The sequence below is a fragment of the Vitis vinifera genome, chromosome 16 (genome assembly GCF_030704535.1).
Source record: "Vitis vinifera cultivar Pinot Noir 40024 chromosome 16, ASM3070453v1".
NCBI lineage: Eukaryota > Viridiplantae > Streptophyta > Magnoliopsida > Vitales > Vitaceae > Vitis > Vitis vinifera.
Window position 1 is genome coordinate 1,807,635 of NC_081820.1, and position 12,937 is coordinate 1,820,571.

General features: G+C 30.0%; 1 protein-coding gene and 1 long non-coding RNA gene across 2 annotated transcripts; one reads left to right on the forward strand and one right to left on the reverse strand.

Annotated features, from left to right (window-relative positions):
- Positions 1-2,158: 2,158 nt before the first annotated feature.
- LOC132252691 (uncharacterized) lies at positions 2,159-3,068 on the reverse strand. The gene is made up of 2 exons (XR_009464457.1): positions 2,674-3,068; positions 2,159-2,536 (listed from the first exon to the last, which is right to left on the reverse strand). It is a non-coding gene; the product is annotated as an uncharacterized LOC132252691 (long non-coding RNA).
- Positions 3,069-4,416: 1,348 nt separating this feature from the next.
- On the forward strand, positions 4,417-9,308 carry LOC100256368 (probable transcription factor KAN2). Its single transcript, XM_002272601.5, has 6 exons — positions 4,417-5,330; positions 5,455-5,531; positions 6,259-6,304; positions 6,431-6,590; positions 7,656-7,716; positions 8,708-9,308. The coding sequence occupies exons 1-6, from the start codon at positions 4,757-4,759 to the stop codon at positions 8,813-8,815; spliced, it is 1,026 nt and encodes a 341-aa protein (XP_002272637.1). The 5' UTR covers positions 4,417-4,756; the 3' UTR covers positions 8,816-9,308.
- The last annotated feature ends 3,629 nt before the right edge of the window (positions 9,309-12,937 follow it).

Here is a 12,937-nt window from a genome sequence, read left to right on the forward strand (position 1 = left end):
TCTTGTTATTGATTATTGTTTGGGCCCGGCCCAACTCTTTACATTTCATCCTAGGGTTCCAAGTCTGAGCCCAGCCCACCAGTACCATGACTTTCGTTATTGGGCTCAACACAACAATTTCTCACATTGAATGGGCTGCTTGGGCCTTTGTTTTTATACCAGCCCCCGCCCATTTGGGGAAATTGTCCATAATACATTTTATTATAGGAGAAAATGTTGTGCTCTCATTGGTTCACATTAGACTAATAAGAAGATCAAAACCCTATATATATATATATATATATATATATATATATATATATATATATATATATATATATATGCTTATGCCTAAAAACAGCAAATCAAACCTAATTTTGCTTTAGAAAAAAATAAATTAAAATTCCAGAGAATTTGAAAAAATTTCTCTTCAAAGAGATATAGTGATTGAATGTTCTTAGCAAACGAAAAATTATATCATATGTCACTGTATTTATTAAGAAATATTAGGAAAATAAGTTTGAAATTTTTATCAACTTCTTTCAAAAATATATGCAACAAACTTTATCATTTTCATATCCAAGGAGAGGCAAGTCCCAAGAGTATTTAGGTCCATTTGGAAATGACATTTAGTATTTTTTTTTTGTTTTAATTAAAGGCTAAATTTAAATAAAAACCATAATTTGCGAAAAGAAATATTTTTTTTCAAGAAATAATATTTTCTTAACTTTCATATTATTTTTTTTTTTACAAAATTTTCAAAATAAATACAAAAATATTTTTAACTTTTCAAGAGTGATTCACATATATATATTTATAATAATTTATTTTTTTTGTGATTTTGATCCAAATTACTCTTAACACAATTGGACCCATTTCAACATACAAACCCATGTTCAATCCCTTATAATTTTTTTTTTCCATTTGCAAAAAATCAAAGAAATACAAAAAAATAAGAGGAAGGGTTATGCATGTGGTTTTGGCTAAATTTTTATCCACATGTCAAATGATGACCTTGGTTGTGTGAAACTTTGTATACCCTATGGTCACAACATGCATCCTCCAAAAAATGAACCAAAAGAAGACCCACATATCTCTTCTAAAAGTGAAAAAGTAAAAGGGGAAAAGGAGGAGAAAAGAAAAAGAACATTGGGAGATATCAAATTGTAATGAAACCCACAAAATAAAATAAAATAAAATAAAATAATAATAAAAAAATGTATGAAGAAAAAACAAATAAATAAAGTATACCATGTACTCTATATAATAAAAGGAGTCATGTCTCGAGGGTATCACATGACTATATATATATATATACATATATATATATATATATATATATATATATATATATATATATACAAGACAAGGTTTTCTCAATACACAACTCTCATTTCTAGACATGTCAAACCATTTTTTGAGGTTAGCCTCACATTTTTGCAATATGGTTCAAGTGGGCTCTTGCTCAACTCCTTTGTCCTTAAGCCTATTTTGTGGCAAATGGACAATTTTGTTTTCCCAATTGTCTATATTTTATAGGATGAAAAAATTTGACCTATTTTCAAAAAATAATAAGCTTTAATTTCAAATTAATACTTTTCCAATTAATTTCTTCTAACAAATCCATACAATGAAATATTTTGTATTTATGTCTCAAGGTTTTAGCTTAATTAAAATTTTACTCTCTTTTTCTCTCTCTTTTGACTCTTTTATCTGGAAATTTATTTTGTGTGATACGAATAATTTTTTTTCTTCTTAAATGCATGTTTCCCAAGATTGAAAAAAAAAAACCCCTTTTTCAAAAAATGATAAACGTTTCAAATTAATATTTCTCTAAATTACTTTTTCCAAGAAATCAATTTAATCAATATGGTGACATGTTAGGTCTCAAGGTCCTTTCTTAAACTTTTGGTTTCGTATGCTCTCCTAGTGAACTCTTTTGCCTGCAAGCCTATTTTATGGGATATGAACAATTAGACTTAATTGGCAGGCCTATAATTAAGCAACAATTGCAGCATGAAAATAGTGTGTGAAATTTACTCAAGGGTGATTATTTTTATACCTAGAAAATTACCCTTGAACTTTCAACAAATTAATACTTCTTCATGTACAAGTTGTCCTCAAACCCTCTAACATTTATTCATGTACAAGCCCTAACTTTCACTAAAATGGAGAGAACTTACCAAACTCTAAATTTATAGGCATTGTGCAAATTTGAATGCTCTTCCATAAATGAGATTCAGTATCAAACATTTTTCTAGGTTTGAAATAATAGGTAGCTAACCCTAAAATCATGCATTTTATCTATATTTTCATGATACATACATGCACACCAATGTACTTACTGTACATCAATGGAGTATATTGGGAAATCTTGCTGTTTTAGAACCTCCTATAATGTCTAGGACTTCGAAGGGATCGTGCCTGGATATGTAACAATGTACCATGGCATGCCATTATTGAGCACATGTCCATTGCTGGCCTTTGAAGCATTGAGCTTGCGCGCAATCTTAAACTTTCATGAATGGAGTATATTTTGCAGATTTGTTACAGCAATCTGTCAACAAGCCAAAAGCAAGTTTTGATTCATGTATATATATATATAAACATACATATGCTTTCTCTTCCATTCATTTCATGTCTAGTAATATAGGTTACATCAAAGCAAACACCAAAGTAGTGATTTGGACATACCTTTTAGGGCCTCTTTGGATGGGTGGCATTTTTTGTGACAATACTGAAAGAAATAACAAGCTTTTGCATGTGCCCACTTCTAGGGCTTATGGCATTGCTTGAGGCCCCATCAAGCTTGAGGTGCGGTTAGTCGCTGTGCCACTCCATGGGGACTCAGAAGTATGGGTGTGCAATACTTATTAATGGTGAAGAAGACATTATTATCTATGAATTTTGACAGAGAAAATGGCATTCAAGAATCTGTCTCTTCAACAAAAATGAAGAATTAATTTGAAGTGGTAGTGACTCTTTTGGATAATGGGATGGAATATATACATATATGGTCATATGAAAGGGAAGTTATGGTTCTTGTGATGATTTTTGTGAAAGGTGATGTAGGGCCATGGGATGATCATGATATGTTTTTTTTTTTTGTTTATAAGTTTTAAAAAGAAAAAATAAAAATAATACTAAAATCAATCTTGAAGATGAATATTGAAATTAAGGTTCTTGATCATCCTGGTTGTTCTTGTCCCAACAACCACTTGTTTCTATTAGTAGTACTGATTGGCATAGGAACCTCTCAAGCAGTAAAAACAAACAACTTCCAACCTTAGTTTTGATGTCTTATTTTCAAATTAGTATGTAACAAAATCAAATATATCTAAATGAAACTATGGTCTTTGTCAAGATGGCAAAACAAAATAATGAAAAAGCATTATTTTGACAAGGGTATTTCTTTTTTTTTTTTCTTCTTCATTTTTAAGGGAAATCGATAATGAGATGTCATGCTAGCTAGACCCATATAATGTAAATACATACAAACTCAATGAAGCTTATATACTCAACGACAAATGGAATTAGTTATGATGATGCATTGATCATATCGAGTTTCAAAAACCCAGTATTACTTTTCTGATTCTTTTTAAGTTCATTTATAAATTGTGTCTTATTATCAACAAATAGAAGTATATGGTAATGTCCTTGCATCGAGTTTCAAAAACCTAACATTGTTTTCCAAGTTAATTTTGAATCCATTTATACATTATGTCTTACCTTCGACAAATAGAAAGATGTGGAGATGCATTTACATTGAGTTTTAGAATCCTAACAACATTTTCTAGGTTTATTTTGATTAAGTTCATTTATGTATTATGTTTTTATTAGAAAATATGATTAAAAAAAATATAAAAATATGTCGGAGTTAACTAGGCCATGGACTAGGGCAGCAATTTGATTCCTAGTCAAGGGTTGGCATCGGAGTCCGAGTTTAAAGCATGGTAATATGGTAACAAATAAAGGAATGTGGAGTGAAAGCGATATGGGACAAAAGGTACAAAAAAGATAGAAGAAAAATGGGAAGTGAAGGTGAAAAAAGAATTAGGGTTGGAATGATGAGAGTAATGTGTGATAAAAAAAGGGAAACGAAGAAAGGCAGAGCAGTGTAATTTAGGGTGCCATCAAGTCAAAACCCTAAAAATGGGGAATTAGGGTTTGGGGAAAGGAGCACCAACCAAACTTTAGAATTCAATGAAGAGAGGAAGGCATGGGAAGATGGTAAACATCCTAAAGTGGGTTGAGAGACAAACTCACACGTTAAAGCTTACACTAAAATTTTCCTTTCCTCTCCAAGGAAACAAGCAAAAAAGGAGTAAAAAGGAATCAAGTCTCAATTCAATTTCCTCTTTTTTCCTCTTTCTCTCCACCTCACGGTCCCTACCCCACGTCCACAATAAAGAAAGAAAGGAAAAAAAGACCATGTCTCTTCCTCTTTCTCTCTCCCCCATCTCTCTCTCCCCCTCACTCTCTCTCAAAATAGTGCCATTCCCCTCTATCTCTGTACCTCTCTCTCTCTCTCTCAAAATAGAGTGTCATTTTCTCACATATACTTCACACAAACAAGCAAGAGACTTAACTATTCACTTCTCACCTTTTCATCTCTCTCTTTCCATCTCTCTCTGCAACTACTCCCTCCCTTGATAAACTGTCTGAACAAAACCCAGAAATCTTACCAGAGAATTCATCACCAACACCACCAAAAACCCTCATACAAACAGCTTCACAACCAAACAAAGCCCAGAGAAGAAGGTAAGAGAAGAGAAGAATGGAGCTTTTTCCAGCACAACCTGATTTATCCCTCCAAATTAGCCCACCAAACACCAAACCCACATCAAGTTGGAGTAGAAGAGATCATCAAGAGGCGGATTTAGGGTTTTGGAGAAGTTCCATGGATTCCAACAAAGCCACTCCTTCTTCGCGAAAACCCGACACCGCCTCCGACCTCTCCCTCGCAAATCCAAAGGCCTTGGAGCCCTCCTCCAACCACATCCACGCACTCCACCCCAAGTATCACACCCTCTTGGCTCCACCGCAACTACAACAGAAATATCATCATCATCAAGAAGGCCTTCACCAACAAATTGGCTTCCTTAGACCTATCAGAGGAATCCCCATATACCAAAGCACCCCTCCTTCATTCTCCTTCCCTCACCAACACTCATTGGACTCATCTCCATCTACAATATCCACCACCTGCTTCAACTCCAATGGCCTCCAGCGATCGCGATTCATATCAAGATTTCCCACCAAGAGAAGCATGAGGGCTCCCCGAATGCGGTGGACCACCACCCTACATGCCCGCTTCGTCCACGCCGTCGAGCTCCTCGGTGGCCATGAAAGTATGTTAAATTTCCCACTCTTTGTTTCCTTAATTGATTTTGATTCTCAGTCTCCCCTCCAAACAGTAGTTGGTGAATTACCCAGCTTGAAGAAATCCAAGAAATGATTGTTTTTGTGGTTTAGGAGCTACACCCAAGTCAGTTCTTGAGCTCATGGATGTGAAGGATCTCACTTTGGCTCATGTGAAATCCCATTTACAGGTAAGAAAAACGAAAAATCAGTTCACTCCAAATGGGAAGCTTCTTCAAATTTGGTGCAATTTCCATGGTATTTTATTTTTTATTTTTTATTTATTTATTTATTTATTTATTTATTTTGGGTGTGTGTGTGTGAAGTTGGACTTGCATTTACAAATCCCAATGATTTTCTCTGTGGGAAATCTCCTCAAAGCCTTCACCACCCCTTCTCTCCTTTCTCTTTTCTTTAGATCTGATGGTCCTGCAACACAACTATCAGCTTTTTGCTTGGTAGAAGGAAGCCACCAAAAATAGAAAAGAAAAAAAATAATAGAAATTCAAAAAAAAATACAAACCCCAAGGAATTCCCAGATTAAAATACCCAAAAAAAAGTACAACACTGCCATCATTTCACAATGATTTTCTCCTTCTTCTTCTTCTCATCCTTCTTGATCGAGTTCTGCTAACCACACTCCCTTAACCATGGTTAACTGCATACATCCATATATGTACCCATATCTACATGCCCATAAATGCATTTATGCTGTGTATACTGTCTACATACCTCACAGATGGACTCAGATTGTAGACTTTTCTTAACAGTGTGTATACATGTACCTTCACTCTCTATAAAGCAACATATCCATATTTAATTTCCATCTCCTCAACCTTCATCTTTTAATTTGATGCTTAATCTTCATGATAATCCAATTTTTGTAATCATTTTTTATTTTTTATTTTATTTTTCTAGATGTATCGGACCATTAAAACCACCGACAGGCCTCCAGCTTCGTCAGGTAAGAGAATTATAGGGTTTGTAGGACCATTTTTGCTCCATTATTAGTAGAGCATGAATCCGTCCTATCTATTTTGAAGCTAACAAGACAGATAAATTTAATTTTCGAGGAATTATACTTTTGTAGGACAATTGGATGGATTAGAAGGGAGGTTAGCAGGCGAGCTTTCGGAGGACAACATGGTGGATATCGAGAAGAACCCGCAAAGATGTGAGCTTGTTCATCAGAGCAGACTGGGTTTTGATCAAGATTTGGACTCCTGCAGCCTCTGGAAAAATTCGTCAAGGTGAGATTTATACTATGTAGCTTCCAGATTAGTCACCTAGTTATTAGTATATTTTTTTCATGTAATACTTCCAACAAAAATTATTGGAAATGAAGACTTGGTTTCCATTTTCCACTAAAGTTGATATTTATTAATAGTTAAACCTTTTGTGAATATGGCATGTATGCTTAATATGTCCAAAATTCCAATGATTACAAAAATTAATGGCTACAAAATTTATCATCTTGTGAAGTACAACTTTTTGTCATTTTTTTTTTCCATTGTTAGGATGGGGAATTAACCATTTATAAACTCATCAATTCCCTATGGTTGTCTATATGTAATTTGTCGTACATTGCATAGTAACATAGGATTTAGTTTTTTCTTCTTTTAAAACCACATTAATTTCTTACCAAAAGAAAATTAAGTATGGTCCAAAGCTATATATATATATATTTAAGTTGGCATTTGAGCTACACATATCACCTTTCAAGAAACTAATACAAGCCAAAAACAATAATGTGAGGCTTCTATGTTTGCTTATGGATACGAAAACGACACATTACATGCAAGTGTGATCATGAAAAAGCGATGCATTGTTTCTTTTTTTTCTTTTTTGGTTTGTTGAAGTTCATGTGATGACCATTGAAAACTAGGTAGCTCCATTATTGAAGGATGAATATCAAGATTTATATTTGTAAAGAATGTTGTAGGGAACAATGAAGCCCTACAAAGCCCTAAAAATTCAACGAAATGATCCTTTGGGGCATAAAAAAGCAAAGCAAAATGAGGGCCATGATGTTGAAAAATCTTGGTTCAAAAGCTGAGTCATTTGAAGCTTCCTTGTTGTTTCTTGTTATGGATAATGGGCTATCACATGGGATATGGTGAGATCTTCATCTATATATATATATATATATAAAAGCTAGCAATGGAGTTCTAAAGAAGTTATCAGTAAAAGATAGCTTTATTTTCTTAGTATATATGTATTTTATATTATGTTGCAGAGGGGCCTTTTCCTCTTCATGCATGGCCTTTACTGAGATAGAAAAAAATATTCTCTTCTTGTTGTTTCCTTTGTTGCAGGGATGATGCTTGGTTGCATGGAAAGCCTAGAGATTCTAGAGGAAGCACAACCCCTTTTGAGGTAGCTCTACTTGAAACTACTCATTTCTCTATATAAAGGAACTGCAGTGATAAGTGGTTGTTTGGCAATATATGCTTTTGTTTTTATCCTCAAACTTTAGATTTGTCCTAGTCTATGTTTCACCCAAACAAACCCCAATAATATTATTCCCTTTGGAATAAACCAAAATGAGGGCACTATAGTTCTATTACTTTCTTTATTAAGGATAACAACATGAGGAGGCAAAAGAGGATCCACTTTAAAAAATGTTATGCTTAATTTTGAAGCCTATCGTTATCCTCTTTTACCAATGTAATTAGCTTTTTAAGGGGCTTTTACCAATGTAATTAGCCTTTTAAGGGAAATTTTGAACATGGAATTAATTAACTATAGAAAACCAACATGAAATTAAATAACTAATCGAGTTGGCAATTGAGTTCTCTCCATTTCAATATACTGTTTTGATAGGATTTTATTTTTTGTTTTAACCAAAAGATAAAGTTTAAACTAAAGTTATGATTTTAAAACGACAATATCAGATCATATAAATATTCTTAAATATAGAATGACTTCCTGAATAAGATAAAACAAAGTTTTTACGAGAAGTAACATGTTTTTATTTTTATATTAAATTCTTTTAATGAAAATATCTATCTTAGAGCTTAATTTTTTCTTGAGATTAATAAAAACTTTTTGTCTTTTAAAATTATTTCAAACATAATTTCACTCAATTTCTTGAGATTAATAAAAACTTTTCGTCTTTTAGAATTATTTCAAATATAATTTCATTCAAAGGACAATCTTTTTATTTTAAAATAAAAGAGAAAAGTAATGAATCAAGTAACTTAAAATAGAAGTAATGTTACTCTAATTTAAAAAAGGAAAAAGAAAAGAAAAAAGGGAGACCCAAATTATTTCTTAAAAATCCCAAGCTATTTACCTATCCAACAATTATTTTGCCCTCATGATTTGATTTTTTTTTTAAATTTTAATATATTGTTTTATTTTGCAGGATACTGCAAGCCATGAAAGAGTAGTGATGGATGTGAACTCAACAAGCTTTTCAAGAATGAGCCCCAAGAAACCCAATTTGGAGTTCACTTTAGGGAGGTCACAATGAGCATATTTCCTAGGAACCCTAAGTACTCATTCCAAAATCATTATATTTATGATGTTTTGAAGAGAGTGATGGGAAATGGGAATCAGGTACCCTCTTAAAAATTGAAGAGAAAGAGAAAGAAGAAGAAGAAAAGAAAAAGAAAAGAGAAGAAAGAAAAAGACAAGGAGACAAAAGAGACAGAAAGCAGATAAAGGAGTATCATTCTGTGACACCCAAATCATAATCTTATTATATTCATATATAGGTATATACATATATTTATATTTATATTTATATTTATATATATATATATATATATATATATATGAAATCTAATTGATTTTGTGTTTTTCTTTTCTATGGCACTTTAAGGGAGAGTGAAAGAGAAAAGAAAGAGAGAGAGGGAGAGAGAGAAAAGGAGATTGAACCTTGGTAATTGTGAATCTTCTGTTGTTTGGGCCCCCTTGTACCTAATACAATTTGTGAGTGTGTGACACCCATTATTTCATTATCATTTTACACTAAGATGATGGTGGCATGCATCATCCCCATGGGTGAATATGAAATATAAAGTCACTTTACATGCTCATGAAAAAGATACAAAAGGCATAAAAATAAAATATAAAAAGTAGGTCTATATCACCTACTCTTGATTTTTTTTCCTCTTTTTTTTTCTTTCTTTAATATATGTGGGTTTTTAAAAAAAGAAAAAAAGAAAATTGGTAATATTTTGTACCCATAAACTTGATCTTAAAGTCTTAAGATTTATATGGCTTTGATAGATTTGAAAAAATAAAAATCAAGGGTTAAGATTATTGGTCTAGCCAAAATTCATTGTAACAAGGCAAAAAGTAAGAGATTTATTTTTATGGGTGGAACTCAAATTTTAAATAAAGCCTTAAGAGATTTAATTTGATGGAAGGAAGTCAAAATTCAATGAAAGTGTAAAATAAATCACATTAAAAAATTCTAAGTAAATTCAGAACTTTTCATTTTATCAAACTCATAATGTTAATTCTAATTATTCATTACCCTAAATCCCTAGTTAAAGAGTTCAGACATTCTACATTAATAATAAATACCTTTGTCTAATAACTTTATTTGAATATGTGTAAAATAAGAATGCGGATTAAAGTAAAAATAAATAAATATAAATAATATAGTCGGAAACTTCGATGCTATATATATAGTCTAGGATAAAATTTGAAGTAGAACCCATGAAAAATGTTTAAATTTTGCACCAAAAGACAAAGTAGGATACCAAAAAGATGTGTCCCTTTTCTTTTAAGGAATGATCCCCAATCCCATTAGGCAAAAAGAATAGACCCATCAATGTTGAATGAGCACCACTTATTGGCCATAGATGTGAACCCAAATTATCTCACAAATGTATACAACAATCATTTTCATCAACAATTGCTCTACTATTCATGGCTGCATTTTTTCCATGTCCTTATCTGCAGGCCTCTTTCCCTCTATGGGGTGTCACTACAATCACTAGGATATATGTGTGGCTCTCCTTGCATGGGACTTAGACTTTGGTTCTCTATTAATTAAGCTTCTATATTGGGTCCATTTTTTCGAGGGAAGCATCGTCTCTAATTTATTGTGATGTTTGAAAGGTGGATAGAATGTCATTCTTGATGTGCCATATATGAGTTACATGCAAACCAAGTATATGTATCAATAATAAATGTTCTCTTTTATTTCTTTTGGTGTTCAATTTGAATGAAAACTACTAGAAATAGTCCCACAAGATTGATAGTTGAAATTCAATGAATGAACTACTCCATAAACAAATTAACAAGAATTAATGATCTCGTTTTAGATCTGCAATTGCTTGTATCGATTCTTAGGGTATGTTTAGTTTTCAAATGTTATTTTTGCTTTTTATAAAGTATTAATGATAGGAAAAAGACGATGAGGAAAACATTTTCTTATGTTTGATTTACTATGAAAGAAAATTAAAATTAATTAGAATAAGTTAATAATTTATATATTTTTAAATTATTTAGTTTCTACATGGAAAATGAAAAAGAAGAATTGAATTGAAGATATATATATATATAATTTATTAATTTTTATTTTTTAAATTTCTTTTCTTTCCTTTTTTTCTATTTCCTTTCCTTCATATCTTTCCTCAAATTTTCAAAAGCTCGTGTGATAATGAAAGAGTGAAGAAAAGAAAATAACAAGGAAAATTATAAAGAAAGAAAAATATAAGAAAATTTTACAATGTTTCTCTCTTGTTTGGATATTGATGATAAAATTAAGAGAAAAATAAATAAATTATTATGAAATATACAGCTTTTCTCACCTTTATTTGAGGAAATAAAGAAGGAAAATTTGTAACATTTCTCCTTCTCTTTTCTTTAATATTTTGTTCTTGACCCTTTTTTCGTGAATTCTAAAATAAGAAAATAATTTTTTAAAAAACTTTTTCCTTTCATTTCTTTAGTATTTTTCAAAAACCAAACATAGCCTTATGATATATGATCCTTGAAAATTTTAAGAAAAAATGCAAAGAAAGAAAATAGGAAAAAAAATTAAAAATAAAATATAAATTTAAAATTTATATAATTTTTTTACATATTTTTTTTAAAATTCATTTCACTTTTTATATTAAAAATTAAATAATTTGACAATATATAAGTTTTTAATTAATTTTAGTTATATACTCACTATATTCCTTAAACCAAACATATTATTAGGGTTGGTGTATTATTTTATATCTAGCTTTTAAAATAAGTCATACTCCTATGTATTGTCCTTTTCATTTCTGGTTGGAATATACAGAAATCATTATTAAGTGGGATTTTACAGAAAAAAAGAAATTAATAATAATCATTAGAACTTGTTCGGTTGTTGCATGCCTCTTCATGGCAACGTTCTGTAAAATAATGACTATGAGAAGGAAAGATTAACCTTGAGCTTATTTTTGTTTTTGTTTTTTTTTTTTTTAATATTCATTTTTGAGTTTATATAAAATTAATTTTAAGAGGGAAGTTTTTTGGTATAAGTTTTTAAAATAATTATCAAAAAATAATTTTTATATTGAATTCCTAAGAGATACTTCTTTATGAATTTATAAATGATTAATTTCAATATTTTATTTCTCTTCTTATTTTTATTTTTTTGCAAAATTAGCTCAATACAAAGTTCTTTAAAAGAGCTTTAAGACTCAAAATTTAAGTCATAAAAAGGTCCTTTGATATGTAAGTAAACATATAAAGTAGTACATCTAAAGTGGTGTTTGGTTTGTTTCAAATAGAAAAAATCAAATATTTTCAACCAACATAATTAAATTGAAATTATTTTTGTATTTAATATCTGATTTTTTATTACATTTAATCAGCTTCTAACAAGTGAGCAAATATATATATATATATATTAAATTAATGAAAATTTATATAATATTACTTTAGAACCAAATTAAATGTTTGATGTAATTTTGAAAATTATAGTTAAAAATTTAAATAATTAGTTAAAGTGATTTTTGGATTTTTTTTCTTTTTTTTAGAAATTACCTTTTTTGTTGTAACACATTATAAAATTGTACCATGGATAAGAAATATTATAACAAGTAAATATTTAATATTGAAATATAAAAAAATTTACTTACTAATAAAATGAAGAAAAATTAGTGTAAAATATCAAACATAATTTTTATATTGAAGAAAATATGTTCTCTTTTATTTTCTATAACAAATAAATTAATGATAAAAAGACTTGATAAAACTAAAAGTTGAAGTCATTAACTATAATTTTAAGCAAAAGGTCAAAAAAACACATTCAATGACCCATGTTCTTAAGGAAAAAAAAGTTAAAACTAAGAGGATGTTTAATAAACCACCTTAGTAACTTAAAATGGTTTAATAATTTAATTTAAGTCATTAAATAAATTAAATATATTTAGTAAAATAACTTAATAGTATAACTTAAAGTAATAAATAATTTTAAGTAATAAATAAAAAGAATTAATTTATTATTAAGTTCATGTCCGTATTTTACTATTTTATCCTTATTTGCTATAATTGCCTCAACGATCATTTTTACTATTTGACGACTTCTATTATAACTCGATTTTCTTTACTCTAATTATAATTTATGAGAATAAATATATCAATTTGATTATTTAAAATA